Below are 27838 nucleotides of genomic sequence, written 5' to 3'. Positions count from 1 at the left end.
ACAGACTGCTGAAAGCTTTTGGGTGAGAGAAACCTGTTTGCTTTTAAACTTATTGGGTTTGGTAAAGTTTAGGAATTAGCTTCCATGTTTATCTTCTTATTTCTTTTGTAACCAAGTCTGACTTTTATGCCTTATCACTTGTAAATCACTTAATATATATATTTCTCTAGTTAATAAACTTGTTTTACTAATTTATCTAAACCACTATGTTTGATTGAAGTGTTTGGGGACTCTTTACTGGGGTCAACAGGATTGGTGCATATTCATAACCCATTGTCTCAATGATGGACTAATTATGAGGTGGTATGGGCTACTTAACAGTACAAGACACACATTTCTGAGGGACAAGGCTGGGACTGAGGCATGTGTGGGTGTCACCCTGTATCTACTCATGGATGGCTGAGAGAGCATTCACGTATTCAGCTCTCAGTGACTTTACATGCTAGTAGCTGTGGGAGAGCAGAGTCTAGAGGGGTTGCTGTTCTGGCAGTAAAGCAGTGTAAAAGGCATCCCAAGCTGGAGAGCTAAGGGGACACAGCAGTTCAGCTTGCAATCTGAGGAATCTCACAACCTGACTCGTCTAAAGTGATGGTTTAAAAAAGAAAGAAAGAAAGAATGGTCACTTTCATGATGATCAAAAACCTCTCCACTCCTAATAGTTCAGCCACTTCTACCAAAAGATGAATATAGTTTTAGATTAGGCATCAATACAATATATCCATTAACAATATATAAATCAAAATTATTATTTGTTCTTGTGAACAATTATACATTATTTTAGCATTTCCTAACTAACAGAAATAACCCTAAAAGCCCTATAACCCCCTCTTGGAACTCACCTGTCCAGATGAATTCGGTGTAAGCTCCTGCTGTTTCTCCTCCCCGTTCTCCGCAGAGTTAGTGAAGTTGGGGCTGAAAACCATGAGGTCATTCTTGGCGGTGCCTTCCCCGGCACACAGGTTCCGGCTCTGGCGCTGCGAAAAGGACCAACTCCCCACCTCGCTCGAGCACACCACGGTGGCTTTCCCAGGACCGCACATCACTTCCGGACCCGGGTGCCATCTCAGGCCAACGTACACGACAATCACCAGCACAAACAGCCCAGACACCGAGCAAATGGCGATCATTAAAGACACGTTCATGTCAACCAAGGGCCCTTCGCTCCCGACCCTTCGCCTCGAGTCCCATTTCACAGCCTGCGGACTCTCCACCAGGGACAGGCTGACCGTGGCTGTCGCTGACAGCGCCGGCTCCCCATGGTCCTTCACCAGGATCACGAGTCTCTGGCTGGGGCCGTCCGCCTCCTCCAAGGCCCGCGTGGTGCTGATCTCCCCGCTGTACACACCCACCCGGAAAGGCCCCGCAGCCCGGGCCTCCTGCACTTCGTAGCGAAGCCACGCGTTGTAGCCGGAATCCGCATCCACCGCTCGGACCTTGCCCACCACGTGCCCTGCGCCGGCCGACAGCGGAACCAGCTCGGGCCCTGGCGAGCCGCGGCCGGAGCCAAGCGCGGACACTGCCGGCGCGTTGTCATTTTCATCCAGGACGAAGAGCTGCACAGTCACGTTCCCGCACAAGGAGGGGAACCCGGCGTCCCGCGCGCTCACCTGGAACTGCAGCACTTGCAGCTCCTCGTAGTCAAAGGGCTGCAGCCCGTAGATGTGCCCGCTCTCCGAGTGCACCGAGATGTAGCTGGACACGGGCTGCAGCTCTCCCACACTGCGCTCCACCACCGAGTAGCTCACAAAGGCGTTTTCCCGCAGGTCCGGGTCCGACGCCGACACGCTCAAGAGATGGGCCCCGGCACGGTTGTTTTCCTTCACAAACACCGTGTACACGGCCTGAGGGAAAGCAGGGGCGTTATCGTTCACATCCGCGATCGGCACCAAAATGCTGCTGCTGGCCGAGAGAGACGGGGCCCCTTCGTCTCTGGCTGTCACCAGGATCTTATATTCAGACACTCGTTCCCGATCCACGGCCTCCGCCAGCACCAGCGAGTGATAATTCTTAAAGGTGGAGACGAGCTGAAAGGGCAGGTCCGGGGGGATGGAGCAGGTGACTTTGCCGTTGTCTCCCGAGTCCCGGTCGGAGACACTAATAAGAGCTACCACTGTCCCCGGGGGAGCGTCCTCCGGCACCGGCAGGGAAAGGGAAGTCACGGCCAGCTCAGGGGCGTTGTCGTTCACGTCTAAAACTTCCACCAAAATTTTGCAGTGTCCGACCATTGGAGCGTGACCTTCATCTGTAGCTTGGACTTGAATTTCATACAATTTAGTACCTTCAAAATCCAATTCTCCTTTGATTCTAATTTCTCCGGTATGAGAATCTATACTGAACATGTCTTTTACTTCGGGACCAATAAGAATATTAAAAGAATATGCGATATCTTTATTAATCCCCTCATCCAAATCGGTGGCGTTGAGTTTGACGACTAACTCCCCAACAGTTGTATTTTCCGTTACACTGACCTCATACACGGATTGACCAAAGACAGGCGCGTTATCATTGACATCCAGCACAGTGATCACCAGCTGAACTGTGCCCGTCAGCTCCGGTTTGCCCCTATCAGTAGCAGTGAGTAATAAATTATGAAGAGGGATTTCCTCTCTATCGAGAGCCTTCCTTAACACGAGCTCAGCAGATTTGCTTTTGTCGTTTTTCTTTTGTACATCTAGAGTGAAAAATTCATTCGAGCTGAATTTATAGGTCAGCAGAGAGTTTGTGCCAATATCTGCGTCAGACGCGCCCTCTAGTGGGAAACGCGAGCCCGGCAGTGTTGATTCTGATAAAAACAGATTTAATTCATTTACGGGGAACACAGGAGCATTGTCATTTATATCCTGTACCTCCACTTCCACGTGAAATATCCTCAGGGGTTTGTCCACTATCACCTCCAGGTCCATGGCGCACAGGGGGCTCTGGCCGCACACCTCTTCCCTGTCTACTGGCGACTTAACAAACAAAACGCCGCTCTGCAAATTTACCTCAAAATAGTCTCCCCTGCCTTTGGAGACCATCCGGAACATCCGAGACACCAGCTCCGACACCTCCAGCCCCAGGTCCTGGGCCAGGCGGCCCACTAAGGTGCCGTGTTTGGATTCCTCCGGCAGGGAATAACGGACCTGGCCGCTGCCCACCTCCCAGGCCGTGTGTAGCAGAACCAGCTGCAGCAGCTGCCCGGTTCCTAGGCAGTCTCGCCGGAGAAGAGCCATCGAGGAAACTCTCCTTTCAAAATTCGCCAGTTAAGACGTGGCTAATGCAAAAAATTTTAAAATATATTTTAGCCTTATCTTTGCAAATTGCTCAGTCTAGTGCCTCTGCGCCTGGTTTGATCCGCCGTTTGATATTGACGTGATTCACAGTACAAACCTGGGAGGGGCTTCCGTTTTCCTTTCTCACCGAAGTCCTTTTTTTGGTCTACAGCGACATCATGTGACTAAATGTAGAAATGCAACATAATTGTTATGATTATTTTTATGTCATATGCTTGTGTTTTGTCTTCTTATTGTTCTTATTCTTGTCCCTTTTTCAGAAATTTTTTTACAACACGTTTTTAAATTTTATAGAAATATGCGTATTTTAATTTGTGATAACTTAGGGTATACCGAAGTCCATTGTTTTCATTATATATTCAGTGGTAACATTAGTAGCGCCTGTGTGCCGATAACACCCCTTTTCATTGTACGAGACTTTATCATGTCCAGTGTTTATTTTCCGTTGTGATGATTTCAGAACATGAGCCCCTTAAAAACTGCGATCTTCAAAACAACTGGAGGGTTTATTAAATACATCACTTGGTTTATCAGCTTATAACCTGTCTGTCTTTCTGGTATTATTTTATCTTTCTTATCATGTATATACGCTGCACATTTACATTCTACCATATAGATACCGAACTCCTATTCCCTGTCTTGAAGATCTTAGACTCTAAGTACGCAGTCCTGTATCTTTAATTCTTAGGAGCTGATTCGTACCTACTGAGCTTCAGTGGCGTTACTGGGATCAGTAAGTAATGTGAATAAGAGATTGCAGGGACGGGTTTAGAAGCTGATATGATGAAGTGCCCTTAACTATTTAACTATTGAACGCTGTGCAATTTCCTAGTATCCATCGATCTCTATGATCACACACAGCTGAACTCTATTTTCTTGCCACTGGTCTTCACACAGGAAAATGCCCCCCTAATTTCTCGTCTATAAAGAATAATAATTTCAAGTGCGGCGTTTGAGAGTAAGCAGAAGAGGCAAAAAATAAGGGGTTGTAATTGAATTAGTATCTCCTAATTCTTCTTCAGTAGTCACCATTTATCTTGTATTTTTATTATTTAAATAAATGAGGGAATCATGAGAAGTCTTATGTCTGACTGGCATCAATACCCGGGGCACAACATTTGAGGAAATTCGTTTTTCAGAACTTCTTAGGTTTCTCCAATACATGCTTGACATTTTAAAAATATTCTCCTGCATCTAAATAATTTATTAATTATAATTTTTGTTCCTTCTGCTGCTACTGCTGAGGAGGAGGAGGAGGAGGAGGAGGAGAAGAAGAAGAAGAAGAAGAAGAAGAAGAAGAATTTACATTCTTTTAGCAACACTCATTCTCTAGGATCCAAAATGTCTTTCAGATTCTACATAAGGGTCACTCACCTGCTGGGCTGGGATGTAGCAACATGTAAATTTTTCACGTCAACCAGTTTGCATTATCAATACACACAACCGCTTTTAGAAAAGCAAGTGCACAACACTACATCTAATTATAAATGCCATGGAGAATGGATGGTCAGAATGTAATTTCCCAAGCTGGAGCGAAATTCTTCTGTCAATTTATACCAGTACATCTCTGAAGAAATCCATGGAAGATAAAGATCTCCCCTCTGAGACCATTCGATGTAGATGCATTCATATAAATAAAGCACAATAATGCAAAACACAGTATAGGTTCTCGTGTACAATCAATTATTTTTACATCTTGTATTTAAAATATTAATTTGCATAGACTCCGACTTCATATCTGACTCTTCAGGTGAAAATTAATCGGTGCCGAGGCCCTTCTCCACCTCTTCAGCTGTAGCAATATCGTCTGTCTCTTCCACAGCTTGAATATTTAGAAATTGTCTTCCACTTCGGCATATACCTGATCGGGGTATAAACAACATCTCTGTGTCTCCTTTCCCCAAATCTTCGATTAAATAATGTCTTTGCATAATTTACCTAAAATTGTCATGTCATGTAGGTAAACACCTACTTTAGTTATCTTGAAAAGCAACCGGTGCACTAGCATCTTCAAGAACTAAGATATGAAACGACACAGAGCTTCAAGTTATTAGTACGGCACATGGCACAGATTCAGATGAGGGTTTCTTCCCCACTTTTAGAAAGTCTTCTAGTCAAGAGCACTGGATGGGACATGGGAGTCCCTAGTGTCAGACAACTGTAATCATTCAGTTTAATTTTCTAAAAAGTGAAGAAAGATTAGTAGACTCTAACCCACCTAGAACATCAATAAGTCTCAGGTGTCTCCTAGGCGTCTTCTTCATGTCATTCATTTTGGAAAGCAACATCTTGTCCCTTACCGGGCCAGTAACAGTATAAGCACAGTGTGAGGCTGTAGATTCTGGAAGCTTTCTTCTTTGCAGTGCTTCGAAATCACTCCACAAATCTCTCATCTGTAGCTTCGACTTTGCCCTTTATTTAACTAGATGTCTGCAAATTAGCTAACTGTGAATAAGAGACAGATTTAGAAGCAGAGCAGAGCTCTTCATACGCTATTGCTGGGCTGCTCACACGCACCTGGAGGGAGAGAGGCCACCAACTTCCCGGTCTATGTTTCTACGACAGAAAAAAACGTCTGCCTGGCCACGGGTTCTTGTTTTTCGAGACATGACACATCTCAGATACATTCAAAGAAATTCCAGAAGAGGGGGGCAAAAGGAATGCTCAGAAACAAAATCAAATACTGAAAATGAAGATCAGTGGTGCTCGTATGTGCTCTGCTCCCCACATAAGGTTATTACCTCTCTTAAATTATTTTAATCAGATTAATCATTTGGAATAGTTAAGTAAAATGTGAAATTACTCAGTAAAAGGGAAGAATATAGGATTATTTAGAAAGTATGAGATTGTTTAAGGCCTAATCCTTATAAAACAATTTATGATAATTTACTTTGCATTTATCAGCATTGAATTTCATCTGCGTTTTGTTGCCCAGTCACCCAGTTTTGGGAGATCCCTTTTAACTCTTCACAGTCTGCTCTGGACTTCACTATCTTGAGTAATTTTGTATTTTACGCAAACTTTGCCACGTCACTGTTTACCCTTTTTTCCAGATAATTTATGAATATGTTGAAAATAACTGATCCCCGTATGGATCCCTGGGAAACATCTCTCTCCATTCTGGAAACTGACTATTTATTCCTACACCCCTTGTTTCCCGTCTTTTAACCATGAGAGGACCTTTTTTCTTATCCTATGACTGCTTATTTTGCTTAAGAGCCTTTGGTGAGGGAACCTTAGGATCATAGAATATCAGGGTTGGAAGTGACCTCAGAGGTCATCTAGTCCAACCCCCTGCTCAAAGCAAGGCCAATCCCCAATTTTTGCCCCATCCCTAAATGGCCCCCTCAAGGATTGAACTCACAACCCTGGGTTTAGCAGGCCAATGCTCAAACCACTGAGCTATCCTTCCCCCTTGTTGCCAAAGGCTTTCTGTAAGTCCAACTACACTGTATCTACTAACCACCTCAAAGAATTTTAGTAGGGTGAGGTATGATTTCCCTTTACAAAAGCCATGTTGACTCTTCCCCAATATACGATGTTAATCTACCTGATAATACTGATCTTTATGACAATTTCAACCAATTTTCCTGGACTGAAGCCAGGCTTACCAGCCTGTAATTTCCAGGATCACCTCTGGAACCTTTCTAAATAATTGGTGTCACCTTAGCTATCCTCCAATCATCTGGCACAGAAGCTTATTTAAGTGATAGGTTACTTACCGTACTTAGAAGTTCTGCAATTTCATATCTGAGTTTCTTCAGAACTTTTGGGTGAATAATGAACCATCTGGCCCTGGTGACTTATTACTGTTTAATGTATCAATTTGTTCCAAAACCTCCTCTATAGACACCTCAATCTGGGACAGTTCCTCAGATATGTCATGTAAAGAGAGTGGCTCAGTGTGGGAATCTCCCTCACACTCTCTGCAATGAAAACCAATACAAAGAATTCATTTAGCTTCTCTACAATGGCCTCCTCTTTGTTGAGTGCTCCTTTAGCACCTCAATTGCCCAGTGACCCCTCTGGTTGTTTGGCAGCTTCCTGCTTCTGATGTATTTAAAAATAATTTTGGCTTTTGGTTTTTGAGTCTTTTCCTAGTTGCTTTTCAAATTCTTTTTTCCCCCCACCTGATTATGCTTTAACACTTGACTTGCAGAGTGTATGCTCTTTTCCATTTTCTGTAGTAGGATTTAACTTCCAATTTTTACAGGATAGCTTTTTTTCTCTAAACGGATTCTTTTACTCTCTTGTTTAGCTATAGTGGCATTTTTTGGTCCTCCTACTATGGTTTTTAATTTGGAGTATTCATTTAATCTGAGCCTCTACTATGATGTTTTTTAAAAGTTTCCATGCAGATTTGGGGTATTTCACTCTTGTGGCTGTTCCTTTTAATTTCTGTTTAACTAGCTTCCTTATTTTTGTTTAGTTCCCCATTTTGAAGTTAAATGCTAATGTGGTGGGTTTCTTTGGTGGGTTTGTGGTGGGTTTCCCCCTTACACAAGGATGTTAAAATTAATTTTATTATGGTGGCTATTACCTAGTGGTTCAGCTATATGCACCTGTGGGACCATCTCCTGTGCTTCACTTAGGACTGTCAAGAATTCTCTCTCCCCTTGTGGGCTCCAGGACTAGCGGCTTAAAGAAGCACTTATTAATGGTATCTAGAAACTTTATCTCCGCATCCTGGCTTGAGGTGACACGTACCCAGTCAATATGGGGATAGTTGAAATCCCCCCTTATTACTGAGTTTTCTATTTTTATAGCCTCTCTAATCTCCCTGAGCATTTCACAGTCATTGTTACCCTCCTGGTCAGGTGGTTGACAGTATATTCCTACTACTATATTCTTCTCATTTAAGCATGGGATTTCTCGCCATAGAGATTCTATTGACCAGTTTGATTTGTTTAAGATACTCACTATATTTGACTCCGTGCTTTCTTTCACATATACTGCCCCTCCCCCACAAGCATGACCTACTCTGTCATTACAATATATTTTGCACCCAAGTACTACTGTTTACAATGATTGTCATCAATCCACTTAATTTCTGTGATTTCTATTATACTAATATTCTCATTTAATACCAAGTTCAAGGTATCAAATTCACCCATCTTACTATTTAGACTTCTAGCATTTTCATATGAACACTTAGAAAATTTGTCACTTTTTAGTTATCTGCCTTCATGTGATGCCTCATTTTTCATTTGACTGTTTCTCTTCACTTCCTATCGGTACTATATGAACTAAATAAGAACTTTTAAAATCTCAACTTAATTTTTTCTTACTGAACTAGGAATATTTAAAATGCCCAACAGATGAGGACATGTTACAGACAATGTCTCAAATTCAGATTTAAAAAAATACCAAGTAAAGAGTCACCTTTCCAAAGGGAGTTTTTGTGAACTAATGCTTCTTTTCTGAAGCCTGAATGACATTGGGATTATCAACAACGAAAAATTTCTGGATGAGATTTTGCTCAAATGCAAATAATTTTAGAGTTCTTAAGAATAAAATCAAATTCACACAAAGGACTGCACCTCTGATGATGTTTTCACGAACACCATGCAGACCTACATTTGTAAAATACCTTACTGCGAGGTATACGATCACTGAGAAAAGAAACACACTTAAGCAACCAGACTTTCTTATCAACCACACAAAGGCTGAAAGTCATAGTATTCATAGAGCAAATTTAGTGTAGATTTCTTTAAAATATATAGGTCTGAAGAAATAGAAAATAGTGAAAGAGAGTAGGACCCTAACCTAAATACAACGTGTCGGGCAACATATGCTAATATGATCATATCTATTTCCACCAATGGAAAAGACGTTCACCATTTATCTTAAAATAGTAGTATGATTTTTTTAAATAAACAACTTTACCCTTAAATTTGCAACTGCAAAGGAGTTTACATCGACTCATACTATTAATAAAAAAGACGTTCCCATAACAAATTACCGCTCACCTGCTTTCCAATAGCCCGTTTTGGAAATTTTGATAAACACGATTTCTACGTAAATTATGGTTTTCACCTAGACCACATTATGAAATCCTAATACTGTAGCCAATATAAAAATCCTGTAAAAAACTCTTATATCTCAGAGGGAGATTTCTCGTGAAATCAGTTACATGACTAACCTGTCCATCACAGATTAGCTGCTCCTGTTTCCAGTTCCCCTCAATCTTCGATGAGGGAGGGAAGTTGGGGCTGAAAACCATCAAGTCATTCTTGGCTGTGCCTTCCCCGACACACAGGTTCCGGCTCTGGCGCTGCGAATAGGACCAACTCCCCACTTCGCTCGAGCACACCACGGTGGCTTTCCCAGGACCGCACATCACTTCCGGACCCGGATGGCATCTCAGGCCAACGTACACGACAATCACCAGCACAAACAGCCCGGACACCGAGCAAATGGCGATCATTAAAGACACGTTCATGTCAACCAAGGGCCCTTCGCTCCCGACCCTTCGCCTCGAGTCCCATTTCACAGCCTGCGGACTCTCCACCAGGGACAGGCTAACCGTGGCTGTCGCTGACAGCGCCGGCTCCCCATGGTCCTTCACCAGGATCACGAGTCTCTGGCTGGGGCCGTCCGCCTCCTCCAAGGCCCGCGTGGTGCTGATCTCCCCGCTGTACACACCCACCCGGAAAGGCCCCGCAGCCCGGGCCTCCTGCACTTCGTAGCGAAGCCACGCGTTGTAGCCGGAATCCGCATCCACCGCTCGGACCTTGCCCACCACGTGCCCTGCGCCGGCCGACAGCGGAACCAGCTCGGGCCCTGGCGAGCCGCGGCCGGAGCCAAGCGCGGACACTGCCGGCGCGTTGTCATTTTCATCCAGGACGAAGAGCTGCACAGTCACGTTCCCGCACAAGGAGGGGAACCCGGCGTCCCGCGCGCTCACCTGGAACTGCAGCACTTGCAGCTCCTCGTAGTCAAAGGGCTGCAGCCCGTAGATGTGCCCGCTCTCCGAGTGCACCGAGATGTAGCTGGACACGGGCTGCTGCTCTCCCACACTGCGCTCCACCACCGAGTAGCTCACAAAGGCGTTTTCCCGCAGGTCCGGGTCCGACGCCGACACGCTCAAGAGATGGGCCCCGGCACGGTTGTTTTCCTTCACAAACACCGTGTACACGGCCTGAGGGAAAGCAGGGGCGTTATCGTTCACATCCGCGATCGGCACCAAAATGCTGCTGCTGGCCGAGAGAGACGGGGCCCCTTCGTCTCTGGCTGTCACCAGGATCTTATATTCAGACACTCGCTCCCGATCCACGGCCTCCGCCAGCACCAGCGAGTGATAATTCTTAAAGGTGGAGACGAGCTGAAAGGGCAGGTCCAGGGGGATGGAGCAGGTGACTTTGCCGTTGTCTCCCGAGTCCCGGTCGGAGACGCTAATAAGAGCCACCACTGTCCCCGGGGGAGCGTCCTCCGGCACCGGCAGGGAAAGGGAAGTCACGGCCAGCTCAGGGGCGTTGTCGTTCACGTCTAACACTTCCACCAAAACATTGCAGTGCCCAGCCAAGGGATGCGGATTTTTATCCGTAGCCTCGATTTGAATCTCGTGTAAACTTGTGTCTTCGAAGTCCAATTTTCCATTTACACTCAGCTCACCACTGTTTGAATCTATGCTAAACAAGGAGCTTTCACTGAGCGGAGTGACACTGCGAACTGAATATATAATATCCTTATTTATTCCCTCATCCAAATCTGTGGCGTTGAGTTTAATTACTAGTGATCCGTTTGGTGCATTTTCTAGTAACTGGACCTTATAAAGTGACTGATTAAATACAGGCGCATTGTCATTCACATCCAGCACAGTGATCACCAGCTGAACTGTGCCCGTCAGCTCCGGTTTTCCCCTGTCTGTGGCAGTGAGTAATAAACTATGCTCCGGGGTTTCCTCTCTGTCCAGTGGTTTACTTAATACAAGGACTAACGATTTACTTTTTTCATCATTCGTTCGCATGTCTACAGTAAAATGTTCACTTGGACTGAGTGTATAGGACAGCAGAGAGTTTGTGCCAATATCTGCGTCAGACGCGCCCTCTAGTGGGAAGCGTGAGTCGGGGAATCTCGATTCTAAAATAAACAGATTTTCTTTACTTACAGGGAACACAGGAGCATTGTCATTTATATCCTGTATCTCCACTTCCACGTGAAATATCCTCAGGGGTTTGTCCACTATCACCTCCAGGTCAATGGCGCACAGGGGGCTCTGACCACACACCTCTTCCCTGTCTACTGGCGACTTAACAAACAAAACGCCGCTCTGCAAATTTACCTCAAAATAGTCTCCCCTGCCTTTGGAGACCATCCGGAACATCCGAGACACCAGCTCCGACACCTCCAGCCCCAGGTCCTGGGCCAGGCGGCCCACAAAGGTGCCGTGTTTGGATTCCTCCGGCAGGGAATAACGGACCTGGCCGCTGCCCACCTCCCAGGCCGTGTGTAGCAGAACCAGCTGCAGCAGCTGCCCGGTTCCCAGGCAGTCTCGCCGGAGAAGAGCCATCGCAGTCGCGGGTCTGTGTCGCTTATCCAATAAAATCCCAGTTTTTCCCAGATATTAAGTATGCTTCAATGTATCGGGCCACGTCTATGTAGAGGTTTCATTCAAGGCCAATGTCAGGCAATACTGGTGAATCTCTGATTTGCTGCAGATTTTAGTATGGGGACGGGGGGAGGAGCTGTATTTTTCCCTTTCTATGAAAACGTATTTTTAGTCAGCAGCGGCACCTTGTGACATAAATATATAAAGTCAGCTAGCTACTAGCTATTCTTTTTCTTTATATTTAATCATTCTTAACTTAACTTAACTTTCCTCTTGTCATGGACACTGTTTAATCATTAGTCCGTGACCTAATGTTCTAATCTTCCAAATAGTTTCCCTTTTTCTTTTCTGAAGGAAAGAAATCGCTTAAATTATATTTATGATTAAAAAACCATTTAATCATCTTTAATTTTGATAGTAAATATCAACCATTTTGAACAAGTTTTTAAGATTTTCTTTACATCAGACCTTAACTTCAGAGCAGACGATCGTCAAAGATCTGGAACAAGTATAATACTGGGAGGTTTCTTTCATAAATTCTGTTTTGTTGAGGTGTGGCTATTGGGACTGCTGTAGTCAAGTTATATGCAGACAACATTATATTAGTGATATTTAGTTTAATGTCTAAATTAATTGTGTATCATACTTCTTTTCACTTTGGCAAATAGAAAGTCTCTATAACAGGTGCATATGGATCTTACATATATCTGACTGCAGACTGGAATAAAGTAGTGATGAATATATAACAGAGACAAGGTAGGTGAGGTAGTATCTTTTATTGGATCAACTTATGTTGGTGGGAAGCACAAGCTTTCGAGATTCACAGAGCTTTTCCTCAGATCTGGAGAAGATAAGCAGATTGTCCAAGCTAAATACCTGGTGGAACTGATCCTTAAGCATAAGGGGTTCACACAGGTTTCAGGAAACAGAAGAGCTCTGTGACAGGTTTCAGAGTGATAGCCGTGTTATTCTGTATCAGCAAAAACAACGAGGAGTCCTTGTGGTACCTTAGAGACTAACAATTTATTTGGGCATAAGCTTTCATGGGCTAGAACCCACTTCATCAGATGCATGGAGTGGAAAATACAGGAGCAGGTATAAATACATGAAAAGATGTGAATTGCCTTACCAAGTGTGAGGTAAGTCTATCGAGACAATTCAATTGACAGCAGGATACCAAGGGAGGAAAAATAACTGTTGAAGTGGTAATGAGAGTGGCCCATTTCAGACAGCTGACAAAAAGGTGTGAGTAACAGTAAGGGGAAATTAGTATTGGAGAAATTAGGTTTAGGTTTTGTAATGACCCAACCACTCCCAGTCTTTATTCAGGCCTAATCTGATGGTGTCCAGTTTACAGATTAATTCCAGTTCTGCAGTTTCACGTTGGAGTCTGTAATTTGCAAACTGGACACCATCAGATTAGGCCTGAATAAAGACTGGGAGTGGTTGGGTCATTACAAAACCAGCTCAGAAGGGGTTAAAAACCAGCCCTTGGAGAGGCCTGGGGCTGAGAGAAAATGGCTAGGCTGATTGGGGAAGCCACATCTTGGGCCAAGCCCCAGTCAGGCCACAGCTGGCCCTATAAAGGGCTGTGAGCCAGGAGCTAAACCAGTCTCTCTCTAGCTCTTGAAAGAGAAGGACCTGGCTGCCTGGGAGAGAAGAGTACTTGAGGTGGAGCAGTGCTGGGGAAGGGCACAGGAAGCTGAGGCGCTCCAGCCTGGTAAACCCGCAGGCTGCAGGCCTTGGTAAAGGCCCAGAAAGGTACTGGGGCTGCAGAGGGGCAGCCTGGGAATAGGCAGAGGCAGCAGGTCCTACCCCCTTGTGAATGATGAGTGGTTTACAGACTGCAGTCTGCCCCAGTGAGTAGGGGCTAGATGATGACTGGTAGTAGCCACTGAGGCAAGGTGGGGATAGAGGGTTGGGGGTTCCCCTGGGAAGGGAGACCCAGAGTGTGGGGGCACTGCCAGGGGGCAGCACCCCAAGGTAAAGGGGCACCAGGGTCTGGGAGGGACGTGGGGGCCAGCAGCAGGTGAGACACTGGCCTGCAGAGGGTGCTCCGTAAACTGGAAAAGAGCTAATTCCCAGACAACCAGCAGGAGGTGCCGCACCAGTGAGTTATCGCTCTGCTACAGGTACCTGCTGGCAGAATCCACCACGATCAGTTTATATTTTCCCATTTCTGGAAGGTCTGGGTAGGGGTCCCATAATATCTACAAATACTCTGGCAAACACCACCTTAATGATAGGTAAATGTCAGATCAGATGTCTTACAGGGTCCCTTTAACCTCTAACTCTTTTGACATAAAACAAAAATCTTGCAGTAATCTTTCACCATCTCAAAAATGTGAGTTCAATAGAAATTCTGTTTTAGCCTATCACAAGGTTGTCTCCACTCCTAAGTGTCCAGCACAGGGACAATCATGAGCTAGCTTCAGCAACTCTATCCTAGGCTCAACAAGCACCAGTACCCACTTGTAAACCTCAGTACGGCATAAATTTTTCCCTATGGGAGCCTCCTTGTACAACAAGCCTCTTTCTAGAAAAAAATCAGCCCTTTTCTTTCACAGATGGGGTATTATTCTGAGCCTTATCCCTCTCCTTGTCCAGGGAAGGATCAGCATGTTATGCCCCCACAAATTCCTTGTGAGTCTCATTTATGCTAAGAACAGACTCTGGCAAAGCAATGAGATCTCCAAACCCCTCCTCAGGGGATAAACTGTTACTTTCAGCTGACAAAGAACTGGGGGGCATTTTCACACGCACACCCCCAAAGCCCTCCCTGCTGTCCACAGACAAGCCAGGCAAGGCAAAGCAATACTCCTTCTGACTGCGAGTCATGATATTAACCTGCTTAGACATGGCTAAAATATCACTACCAATTAAAACATCAGTGGGAAACTAGATTTCCAATATTAACATCTCCTTTAAAATTCTTGCATTCAAGGTAGACCTTGGCCAATGGTACAGTTATAGGGAATTCAGCCAAAGCCAATTAAACTTTTACTAGAAGTCTGTCATCCTCCTTTATCAAACTTTTCTTGACCAAAATGACGTGGGATGCTATGTCCCTCCAGAGTCCAGCCCTTACAATCTATGCCATTTACCTTAGCATTTTCGATAAATGCTTCACTACACTCCCAAGACTCAATCCTAATATAGGTTTCAGAGGGGTAGCCGTGTTAGTCTGTATAGCAAAAACAATGAGGAGTCCTTGTGGCACCTTAGAGACTAACAAATTTATTTGGTCATAAGCTTTCGTGGGCTATAACCCACTTCCTCAGATGCATGGAGTGAAAAATACAGTAGGCAGGTATAAATATACAGCACATGAAAAGATGGGAGTTGCCTTACCTAGTGGGGGGTCAGTGCTAAGGAGGCCAATTCAATCAGGGTGGACGTGGCCCGTTCCCAACAGTTGACAATAAGTGGTGAATATCAACAGAGGAAAAATTTATTTTTGTAGGGACCCAGCCACTCCCAGTCTTTATTCAGGCCTAATTTGATGGTGTCAAGTTTGCAAATTAATTCCAGTTCTGCAGTTTCTCATTGAAGTCTGTTTTTGAAGGTTTTTTGTTGAAGAATGGCCACTTTTAAGTCTGTTATTGAGTGTCCAGGGAGAGTGAAGTGCTCTTCTACTGGTTTTTGAATGTTACAATTCTTGATGTCTGATTTGTGTTCATTTATTCTTTTGCGTAGATACTGTCCGGTTTGGTCAATGTACATGGCAGAGGGGCATTGCTGGCACATGATGGCATATATCACATTGGTAGATGTGCAGGTGAACGAGCCCCTGATGGTGTGGCTGATGTGGTTAGGTCCTATGATGGTTTTCCTTGAATAGATATGCGGACAGAGATGGCAACGGGGTTTGTTGCAGGGATTGGTTCCTGGGTTAGTGTTTCTGTTGTGTGGTGTGTAGTTGCTGGTGAGTATTTGCTTCAGGTTGGGAGGCTGTCTGTAAGCGAGGACTGGCCTGCTTCCTAAGGTCTGTGAGAGTGATAGGATAGGTTGTAGATCCTTGATGATGTGTTGGAGAGGTTTTAGTTGGGGGCTGAAGGTGATGGCTAGTGGTGTTCTGTTACTTTCTTTGTTGGGCCTGTCCTGTAGTACGTGACTTCTGGGTACCCTTCTGGCTCTGTCAATCTATTTCTTCACTTCCCCTGGTGGGTATTGTAGTTTTAAGAATGCTTGATAGAGATCCTGTAGGTGTTTGTCTCTGTCTGAGGGATTGGAGCAAATGCAGTTGTATTTTAGGGCTTGGCTGTAGACAGTGGATCGTGTGATGTGGTCTGGATGAAAGCTGGAGGCATGTAGGTAAGTATAGCGGACAGTAGGTTTCCGGTATAGGGTGGTGTTTATGTGACCATCGCTTATTTGCACTGTAGTGTCCAGGAAGTGAATCTCTTGTGCGGACTGGTCCAGGCTGAGGTTGATGGTGGAGTGGAAATTGTTGAAATCCTGGTGGAATTCCTCAAGGGCCTCCTTCCCATGGGTCCAGATGATGAAGATGTCATCAATGTAGAGTAGAGCAAGTAGAGTAGGGGTGCTAGGGGATGAGAGCTGAGGAAGCGTTGTTCTAAGTCAGCTGTAAAAATGTTGGCATACTGTGGGGCCATGTGGGTACCATTAGCAGTGCCACTGACTTGAAGGTATAAATCATGCCCAAATCTGAAATAGTGGGTGAGGATAAAGTCACAAAGCTCAGCCACCAGGTCTGCCATGATATTATCAGGGATATTGTTCCTGATGGCTTGTTGTCCATCTCTGTGTGGAATGTTGGTGTAGAGAGCTTCTATATCCATAGTGGCTAGGATGGTAATTTTCCCTCTGATACTCACACCTTCTTGTCAACTGTTGGGAATGGGCCACATCCACCCTGAATGAATTGGCCTCGTTAGCACTGACCCTCCCGCCCCCACTTGGCAAGGCAACTCCCATCTTTTAATGTGCTGTATTTTTCACTCCATGCATCTGATGAAGTGGGTTAGAGCCAACAAAAGCCCATGAAAGCTTATGCCCAAATAAATTTGTTAGTCTCTAAAGTGCTCCTCGTTGTTAATCATAATATAGTTTGCTAGGATTTCCTCCTGCTCCAGTCCTGCCCCTGGAGCAATGGTAGTAGCATTCACTGGAGCATGTGGGGGAGTAGACCATGGGGTTACTTTAAGCATCAGGCAATTCAGTTTTATATGGCCGAGCTGTTTAGAGAAGAGATGAGTGAGAGCAGACATTATAAAAGCATATAACATAATGAATGACACAGAGGAAGTCAGGGAAATACTCTAGTTCCCCATTTCTCCTCATATAACAATTAGGGGGGGCCTTCAATAAAACTGAGGAGGAATTAATTGTAAACTAAAAAAAGGAAGCATATTTTTGCACCATGATCTATCCACCTGTGGAACTCTCTGCCAGGACACATTACAAGACCCAGAGTTTACTGGGAAACAAAAAAGATTAGATGTCATCTAGATAATTTAAAGCCAGTTACTTTAGATATAATATAATACAAAAAAAGGGATATCAAACCTAATGTTTGTGGACATAAGCCAAAAGCTACATGCCAGAGGTTAGCACTGAGTTTCACATATAGTCAGGTTATCCCATAATTGTCCATTCTGGAGATCCCTGAACCTTCCTCAGAAGATTCCCTAACTGGTTACCGTCAGACACAAGATACCAAACTGAAGGGCAATTGCTCTGATACAGCAGACATATCACTACCATTTCATTCCCCAAAATAAACTACCACTGCAATTAAAATATAGAAACTGTCCTCATAAACGTCTCTTCTAAAGCAGTACAATCGGGTTTAATTTATTTCTATTACATTTTCATGGAAAACAATCCTGTCAACCCACATTTAGATCTCAAAATATTTGAATACGTAATAAATATAGAACAGATTCATGAAACTCACCTGCCCAGATGAATTTGGTACCAACTCCTGTTCCTTCACTGTCCCACTTTTCTCTGCCCAATTAGAGCAGTTGGGGCTGAAAACCATCAGGTCATTCTTGGCTGTGCCGTCCCCGACACACAGGTTCCGGCTCTGGCGCTGCGAATAGGACCAACTCCCCACCTCGCTCGAGCACACCACGGTGGCTTTCCCAGGACCGCACATCACTTCCGGACCCGGATGGCATCTCAGGCCAACGTACACGACAATCACCAGTACAAACAGCCCGGACACAGAGCAAATGGCGATCGTTAAAGACACGTTCATGTCAACCAAGGGCCTTTCGCTCCCGACCCTTCGCCTCGAGTCCCATTTCACAGCCTGCGGACTCTCCACCAGGGACAGGCTGACCGTGGCTGTCGCTGACAGCGCCGGCTCCCCATGGTCCTTCACCAGGATCACGAGTCTCTGGCTGGGGCCGTCCGCCTCCTCCAAGGCCCGCGTGGTGCTGATCTCCCCGCTGTACACACCCACCCGGAAAGGCCCCGCAGCCCGGGCCTCCTGCACTTCGTAGCGAAGCCACGCGTTGTAGCCGGAATCCGCATCCACCGCTCGGACCTTGCCCACCACGTGCCCTGCGCCGGCCGACAGCGGAACCAGCTCGGGCCCTGGCGAGCCGCGGCCGGAGCCAGGCGCGGACACTGCCGGCGCGTTGTCATTTTCATCCAGGACGAAGAGCTGCACAGTCACGTTCCCGCACAAGGAGGGGAACCCGGCGTCCCGCGCGCTCACCTGGAACTGCAGCACTTGCAGCTCCTCGTAGTCAAAGGGCTGCAGCCCGTAGATGTGCCCGCTCTCCGAGTGCACCGAGATGTAGCTGGACACGGGCTGCTGCTCTCCCACACTGCGCTCCACCACCGAGTAGCTCACAAAGGCGTTTTCCCGCAGGTCCGGGTCCGACGCCGACAAGCTCAAGAGATGGGCCCCGGCACGGTTGTTTTCCTTCACAAACACCGTGTACACGGCCTGAGGGAAAGCAGGGGCGTTATCGTTCACATCCGCGATCGGCACCAAAATGCTGCTGCTGGCCGAGAGAGACGGGGCCCCTTCGTCTCTGGCTGTCACCAGGATCTTATATTCAGACACTCGCTCCCGATCCACGGCCTCCGCCAGCACCAGCGAGTGATAATTCTTAAAGGTGGAGACGAGCTGAAAGGGCAGGTCCAAAGGGATGGAGCAGGTGACTTTGCCGTTGTCTCCCGAGTCCCGGTCGGAGACGCTAATAAGAGCCACCACTGTCCCCGGGGGAGCGTCCTCCGGCACCGGCAGAGAGTGAGACGTTATTGTTAACTCAGGGACGTTATCGTTCACGTCTAACACTTCTACGAAAACACTGCAGTGCCCAGATAATGGGAAATTACCTTTGTCAGTGGCCTCTACTCGAACTTCGTGTAATTTAGTGTTTTCGAAATCAAGTTCTCCATTTACTCTGATCTCTCCAGTATTTGAATCTATTCTAAACGTGGCACTTACATTGGGTTGAGTAACACCGCGGAGTGTATATAAAATATCCTTATTAATTCCCTCATCTAAGTCGGTTGCGTTCACTTTAATTACCATTGATCCATCAGCTGTATTTTCTAACAATCGAACCTTATAACTAGATTGATTAAAAGAAGGGGCGTTATCATTCACATCCAGCACAGTGATCACCAGCTGAACTGTGCCCGTCAGCTCCGGTTTGCCCCCGTCAGTGGCTGTGAGTAATAAACGATGAGCAGGGGTTTCCTCTCTGTCCAGAGATTGCTCTAAAACAAGGATTAAAGATTTACTTTGCTCTTCATTAGTTTGCACCTTTATGGTGAAATATTCACTTGGGCTGAGTTTATAGGTTAGCAGCGAGTTTGTACCAATATCTGCATCAGACGCGCCCTCTAGTGGGAAACGCGAACCTGGAAGCGTCAGTGATTCTGCTATACTCAGGTTTTCTTCGTTTACCGAGAAAACAGGAGCATTGTCATTTATATCCTGTATCTCCACTTCCACGTGAAATATCCTCAGGGGTTTGTCCACTATCACCTCCAGGTCAATGGCGCACAGGGGGCTCTGGCCGCACACCTCTTCCCTGTCTACTCGCGACTTAACAAACAAAACGCCGCTCTGCAAATTTACCTCAAAATAGTCTCCCCTGCCTTTGGAGACCATCCGGAACATCCGAGACACCAGCTCCGACACCTCCAGCCCCAGGTCCTGGGCCAGGCGGCCCACAAAGGTGCCGTGTTTGGATTCCTCCGGCAGGGAATAACGGACCTGGCCGCTGCCCACCTCCCAGGCCGTGTGTAGCAGAACCAGCCGCAGCAGCTGCCCGGTTCCCAGGGAGTCTCGCTGGAGAAGATTCATTGCGAATGCGGAGAGAGCCGGCTAACAAATAAAATCCAAGTTTTTGCCTGAAAATAAATATGCTTTAATATATCCTGCCACGTCTTTGCCTTCCACGGCTCGAACTGAACCTTTGCAACGGCGGTCAATCTCTGATTTGCTGCAGATGTTGCTATGAATACGGTGGGTGGAGCTGTCTTTTTTCCTTTCAATGAAAACGTACGTTCAGTCAACAGCGACACCTTGTGGTGTACATATAAAGTCTGCTGCTAGCTCTTTCTTTTCCTTATATTTAATCATCATCCCTTCCTGTTCCCCGTTCCGCCCTCCCATTATGGTATAAGGACTCTTTTGATCAACTGTACTTAATTATTGGCTCTAATCTATTTTTTGTAGATTGTCCTGTCATCGGAACTTAATTTCAGAAGGAATAATCGTTAAAAGTCTGGAGCAATGCTGATACTGTGGGCTGTAGTACATGACGTCTATTTTTTTGGCCGTCCCTGAGGTGAGATTCTTGTAGCCTGGTCTCCGCCCCCAATATTAGCGTTAGCTAAGTTAGTATTTAAATTAATGATCTCTCATACTTGTTTTGTCTTTTGCAAAGAGGAAATCACTGCATCAGCTAACTGGAAATATATAATATGGTTTTTATACTTATCTGAATGCAGAAAGTTAAAGGCTTTCCATCTTTCAGGTGTTCAGTAAAAGAAAAAGTAAAACATCATTCTTGTTCGGGTTTTAAAGTACACTTTCATTTGAAAACTTTCCACCTTATTTTACGAAATGCATTGGTGAGTCCCTTTACAGTTAATGACTGTACACAGAATGGAACTAACAAGGCACAATGAACTATAATAGGCCTGCTAACTACAACTACATGGAAATTAGGTGTTGTGACAGTAAGTGTTAGTGACGTGAATGTGAAAACACAAGGAACATTTTCCCTTTTGCTCAGCTGGGTGCTCGTTTTATTTTGTAATATGACGTATTTCTGAATAAATATCCCCACACCATTACTTCATGCCTGGTGTTCTTATTGCACTTATGAATAATAGACATTTTGCAAAATCTCTACCTGTGTTTCTAAATATAAATTATCGGGTAGACATCAAGTGACCCTATATTGTGACAGATCGCTACAGACAGAGCTCTGCTCCCCCAGCAATGCCTCGCCTCTAGAAAGCAACTCAAAAGCGCCAAGGAACTTTCTCTCTAGATTAGAAGATGGCTGAACTTAAAACCAGCCGACAAAAACATGGTGGCTTGGCAATTCGGATCTTCTCCAGTCAGAATCCACCTGACGGCGGGCGTCCTCTTACAACTCCCCACCTGAGCAGTCCACGACAAAGACACATTGCAGTGGAATAGCTCAAGAAGCCACTGAATTAATTTAATGAAAGTAATGGAAATTCTTAATGCATTGCACAATGGAAACATGAAACTTTCAGAACAGGTTGGTGCTCTTCCGGCTATCCTGAAATATATGAAACGGCACAGAGGCCTCTCAGGAAAGGCTAGTGGAAGCTTACTTCATATTAAGAGGTGGAAAGCTTGAAAACAGAAAAGCCACAGAGTGGAAATAAAGATCAGCAAGATTCAGAGTAATTATTTAAAAGTATCTATCAAACAGGTGACCTAGGGAACATAGCCAGAAACTCTACTCCGCATTTAATTAATTTACCAGAAATGGAACGAGCCAATAACATGCTCCAGTTTATGGGCTCCCTTTTTAAAGAAATCTTTATTAAGGTCACGTCAGCTGTCATTGATCTGAAAGGGTCCAGAGAAGCAACCAGCCCAAAACTATTACAGGAAACTTGTTTAAATTTTCAGGATAGGGAAAAGGTTCTTTATCTTGCCAGAAGACTGGAGTCTACCACATACACTCTAAGTCAGTGCACACACCAAATGTAAAAGTATGGTATTTTATCCTGTTTTAAAATCACAAAGGGAAAAAAGCATTATTATTTCTAGCTCTTAGAGACCTAAGTCTTTCAGACTGTAAACTCCATTTTATATTGGAAGCTGTCTGAGCCAAGGACTATCATTAATGAACTGTTTGCACAGTGCACCACACACAAGCTTTCTCATATCCTGAAATGCTTTGGATACTTTTCAATGTTTCCTTATTTCAAAAATCAGGAGATGCCACACATTTCCTGGAATTATTGACATAACCAGAGGAAAATCTCCAGGATCTCAAGAAGCCAGCAGGTCACAGATATAGAAGGATGATTAAAACCTTTGGAAATAAGCCAGTTTATCCTTTAATAAAATCAATAACCTAAAATAATGAGTTAAAATAGAATACAAATAAACAGTATAATGAATTAGCATTGGTTAAACTTAACACACAAGTATATTCAAAAGAAAGACAAGAAAGAAATAAGACAAGGGGGAACAACTGGGATTTAAAATGTATATATAAATGTAAATTAAAATAAGTTGTGGGTGATAACAGAAGCCCCAATTCGGCAAACTGGGTCCATGCCTACCACTGAAAATTACAGAAATAAAATGAGACTAATAAATGCTACAGTGGTCTTGCTGCTGCAAAAGGGAAATCCGTATCTAATAATCATATCTCCCAACTTCTTTCATGAATAATGTCACTAACATAATGGCTCTGTCTATGCTGTGATGCTGGCAAAGCAGGTGCCAGCTTATGCCAAGGTCCCCAGGCCTTACTTGAATACTGACAAACAAATAGCTGAAATCAGTCTGGTTCATCTCTGTATTAGTATTCTTCAAATAGGTATTAGAGTTATAATAATGTGCTTAGTGTTTAGACTTTATTGAATGCTTGTAAGTTGCTGCATGAATTAATCTCACTTAAAACATCCATATCCCATGTTGTAAGGTAATATATGAGCATTTGCATTGTGAGCCTCTGTAACTGTATAAGTCAGGAGACAGAAGAGAAGTATTAACTAGTGTGAAATACTAGTATCCAATAGAAGGTGTTATGTCCCACCTGACAAAAAGGCCCATTGACACCAGATGAACTATTATGGAACATCAGAGAATAAAACCTTTTGTTGATTGTTCTGCTCTACCCTGCCTTTCCATGCCCCCTTCTCCTTCCCTACCCCCACCTGCCAATGAAGAGGAAAGATTCAAGTGAATTCCTCCCATCAGCTAAGTTTTCACTTGAAGTAGAAGGAGGGAAGGGATAAAAACCCCTCACAAGAAGGAAGTGTATCTTTATGCTGCTTGGACTCTGAGGTGCAAAGGATGAGCAAAAGATCCCCAGTGCTTAGCCTGAGTTAGCCCTACAGGACATACAGAGCTTGCATATTATAAAAGCTTCTGGTTTGTTTGTTTGTTTTTAATTTAAGATTGGAAGTTATTTGTATGTATATATATTTACCTGCTTTAATCTTGTAAACAACTCTCTTGTCTCCTTTTTTTACATAATAAATCTTTAGATAGTTTATTATAGGATTGGCTACAAGTATTGTCTTTGGTTTGAGATCTAAGGTGCAATTGACCTGAGGTAAGTGACTGGCCCTTTGGGAGTGGGAGTAACCTGAGAATCATCTATCCCACAGGCAAGCTCCCCTGGGTGGAAAGACAGATCAGACTGTTTCTGACTCCATGTTAAGGTTGTTATAGTGCCTGAGGAGTTTACACTTGATAACTGGTTGGTTAAATCTAACCAGAGAACTCACAGCCAGTTTGGGGTTTGTGGCCTGTTTTCTAACATACCACTGAAGTTAGTAGCCACTCTCTTGAGCCACTATAGAACAGTTTGACATATGCTATTAGAATTGAAAAGGTAATATGAAAATAAATACATCCATATAAATCTGTACATATAACTGGAAGCAGCTTTTCTAATCACCATTGGACAGCAAAATGTCAAGCAATGATTTCATTCTCTCTAATGCTCAGAAGGCTTTTGACCGGGTTGTGTGGCTTTTCTTAGTTCAATGCATAACAATATTTATATCCAGCCTTAATTTTCATTGGTATATTTCTGATCTACAGAGTGGTCCATGACCAATGTTATAAAGTTGGAAAGAAGAATGTATCAGGCATACCCAAATTTCCTCTATTATTTGCTTTTATAACAGGATACATCAAAAAGTGTTGATCTAAGCTGATGCTATTATGCTTTAACACGGTCATGTAAATCTATGTGATGGATCACAGTCCTTGAACTTCTGCCCAGGTGTCCCTACACAGTCCTCACACCAAGGCCACCACCCAGCAACCCACCTGACCCAGCTGAGAAGGGAGCCAGTGAAGCTCTATCTTGCAAAGGCCACACCCACAAAGCTCCTGACTGGGGGAGATATCCAGCAGACCAACTAGCTGGGATGCTCTACCTAAACCAGAAAGAGGCACAGATGTTGTCTGAGCAACTAGATTAATTCCTAACTTGCTGCTACTGCCTGAGCCCTGCCTTTCTGCCTGTTCCTGGTTCCTGTCATCCTTATCCAAGATCCCTCTCTGTTCCTCCTTTCCTGGTTCATTCCAGATCCCTGCTTCTATGCGCTACACATGACTCCAGCTCTGACCTTTGGCTTGACACCTGACTCTGACCCCGGTTCTGGTTCCATGTGCCTGACTCTAACCATTAGACATGAACACTTACACCCCAGCCCCTATAATCTATAATCAAGGATGCCTGCATTCTGGATTAATGTTCTATGCTTTAGGAAACAAAATTAAAACTACACAAAACAGAAATACTGCTGATTGGACTCTCCCAATGTAGGATGCTGAATTTACAACCTTTGAGTCTTTGGGAGGAAATTAAATACCCAGGGACACCAGTTACAGATAATATTGAAGGATTATGCAAGACTAATTTTAAAACTATTATTAAACTCCTTCATGGTGAAGAAATAATCTGGAATAAATTATATATCTGTTGATTAGGGCAGAGAACTGCTGTCCATATGAATCATTTACCCAGCAATTTTGTTAATTATACTTATTGTCTGTAAAAATCTCTAATACCTTCTTTCTGAATTTTGACCAAATAGAGTTATTATTTTTATGGACCTTTAAATACCTCCAGAGAAATTATTAAATGATTGCAATTTCTTTCTGAAGAATGTTAACAGGATTATCCAATTTGAAAAGATATTGTTAGGCAGCCATTTAAAATAATGGCTGCAATGTCATTCCGGAGGCTGAAGAGAAGATTGTACACCTAAAAGGACAGTGACATCTGTCATGGATCCACAGAGTCTGGTTTATGCCCCAGCAATAACCAGTCCCTTGACAGTGACCCTTTTAATATGCCAAACCCCAAGGGTTCACACAGTTCCTGAGGAGCAGGCCCATGGCCTCCGAAATTCCAAAACTGAGCTTTCAGGCACCAGTGATCACTGTATCTGACCATGACTCTCTGTAGCAAATCCAGGCAAGATAGACTCTGACGGAAGGCTTGCACTGTCCCTCTTTCATGCAAAAGGCTTTCAGTGAATATTTTCAGCAACAGCAGGCAGCCATTTCAAAACAAGGTAATAATGTATTAGTCACTTGGCACACAGCATATGGAAGTCCTTAGGTTGCAAAGAGAGGCAAAGATTAAGACATAGTCCGTCCTGGTCCAGCCAGTGCAAGCTGGCTCTGGCTTTCTCCCTGGTCCTCAGTCCCAGATAAGAGCTGTATGTCTCTCCAAAGCACAGCCCTTATTCCAGTCACTTGATACCTTTCTCCTTTCTTCTCCAGACGAGTTCACATGTTCTGCCTAACAGGGTTTCCTGCTGTTAGATGTCAATTTTTCAGTCCTTGCATGCTTGCGTGTGTGTGTGTGTGTGTGGTCTCATTGTCTTTCTGGAGCCTCTGTTTATCTGGGTCAGTTTCAACCAGTTCTTTAATGACCCATTCATTCCACCCCATACAGCTAGGAGACACACAACTCATGTTTCCTACTCTGTTCCAAGTCCCTTTTGCATCCACTGAGTAACTACAGAAGGAAACTTAGGCACATGAAAATATTACAGAAAATTCCATTTGTAACAACATAATTTTCAGAAATTATTCAGAAACGGGAGTTTTCTTAACAAAAGTACAGCAGTTCAGCAATTCAGACACTGTCTGAAAGGGAAGGAGAAGAATTTGGGGTACTTTTAAATTTAGCAAATTCTTCAAACCAGAGTGACAGTCAGTACACAGTGACTGTAGAAAGACCCTTCCAAAAGTGTTTGTTTTCTATTGATTTAAAAGAAAAAAATCCCTTTTCATTTAGGAGCATTTTTTAAAAAGCATGCCTCACCCAAAACGTAGCAGTGTTCCCTCCTGGCCTGAACTCCTCAGTTTGAACTTTTAATATAAATATGTTCATCTATATGTAAGCAGTGTCAGGATGAGCTCCACCTTGACATCTGGTGGTGAGGTGTGGTAAGTTGTGGAAAAGAACTTCAAGGGCCGATCTCATTTGCATAGGCACTCCCACCCCGCCTAGAATGAGGCCATAACTGCCCAAATGGTCACTTTGGCTGCTGTGGTATCCCCAGTGTCTCTGTTATTGGGGCAGGAAGAATAAATTGTTATTACTCTGATTATGGGAACTGTGCTTGGAACTGTACTTGGCCTTTTGTTATGATGGAGGGACTCACCATCAACTAAGTAGCACTCGCTAGGCAAGGTTCATGGGTTCCAAAACTCTGTGAATTGAGAGAGGTTGGGGATAAGTATTAATACTTGGTGGTATGGGCCCCTTGGTGAGGGCCTTACATGCTAATTGCACTTCCTCCTCTTTCCACTATGGAATATCAGAGCTAATTTTGATTTCATTAGGAGTCTAGTTACAGGCTGCTGAGCTCACATTGAGCTAATGGTGCACCAGCACTGAGGCTCCCCTACTACAAGCTGAATTCACCAAAGAGCTGAACTGACTAAGAGCTGAAATCACTGAGCGTGGTGTTAAGTAGTGGGGGAGTCTGAAGATATATTGTGGAGAAGTTTGCAGGACGGCTGGAGTGCCTTGTGGACAGGCTGGTGGAGCAGTTCATAGGACGGCGGTAGCTGCTGGTGGGACGCGGAGCAGTTCGTGGGACGGCGGGAGCTGCTTGTGGGCCGCGGAGCTGAGCGAAGCAGTTCGTGGGGCGGCTGGTGGAGTAGAGTGGAGCGAAGGCCTATGGAGCTGTGGGGCGGTCAGCTTCATATCATGTAAGGTGCCTGTTACCCCCACCCCCATCTCCACCCAGGTTGGGAGGTAAAGCTCTGCAGATAAACTTTTGAACTCTGGGGCTGCCCTGACCAGGGACAGAGACTTTTGGGTCATTGGACTTTGGGTGATTTGGGGTTGCTGGACTCAAGAACCAAAGGGAAAGGGCATGCCCCAATTTGCTTGGGGTGGGTATTTTGCTCATGGGTTGTGTTATGAATCCTGTTGGTGGTGTTTCCCCAACATAATGCCACATTGTTTCTCTCTGTTATTAAAAGGCTTTTTGCTACACTCAGACTAGGTGCTTGCGAGAGGGGAAGTATTGCCTCTTGGAGGCGCCCAGCGGGGTTGGTACATATTTGTCCCAGGTCACTGGGTGGGGGCTCGAATCAGTTTGCGTTGTGTTATTGGAATGGATCCCCTAGATATTGAACCCGGCCCTTGTTGCTGCCAACTCTTTCGGGCAGAAGGGTTACATATACATACTCAAATCTGAATGTTCTCTCATCTGGAGTCAGTTTCTAGTACCTACCCTGAATGGAAGGAATAAGAGAAAGGTACAATTTCCCTTTAATTTAAAAAATCACAGTTTTCTTTTCTAAAAA

At 44.6% G+C, this 27838-nt stretch overlaps 1 protein-coding gene across 5 annotated transcripts in view; it reads right to left on the bottom strand.

The window, feature by feature from the left end:
* Positions 1-27838, bottom strand: part of LOC141992114 (protocadherin alpha-C2-like) — a 333092-nt gene that overhangs the window by 301078 nt on the left and 4176 nt on the right. The window contains exon 1 of one of the 5 annotated variants that reach the window (XM_074960778.1): positions 17744-20223. The exons of 2 other annotated variants lie outside the window; for them this stretch is intronic. In XM_074960778.1, coding sequence (XP_074816879.1) covers positions 17744-20122 — 2379 coding nt within the window. In that variant the 5' untranslated portion in view covers positions 20123-20223. Of the gene's footprint in view, positions 1-839; positions 3328-9414; positions 11902-17743; positions 20224-27838 lie in introns of those variants that run through there. 2 more of the 5 variants (XM_074960788.1, XM_074960787.1) reach the window with 2 other exon arrangements.

The sequence above is a fragment of the Natator depressus genome, chromosome 8, assembly GCF_965152275.1.
Source record: "Natator depressus isolate rNatDep1 chromosome 8, rNatDep2.hap1, whole genome shotgun sequence".
Classification (NCBI taxonomy): domain Eukaryota; kingdom Metazoa; phylum Chordata; order Testudines; family Cheloniidae; genus Natator; species Natator depressus.
The sequence above is the reverse complement of the archived record's forward strand: the minus strand, read 5'-3'. Positions and strand labels throughout refer to the sequence as shown.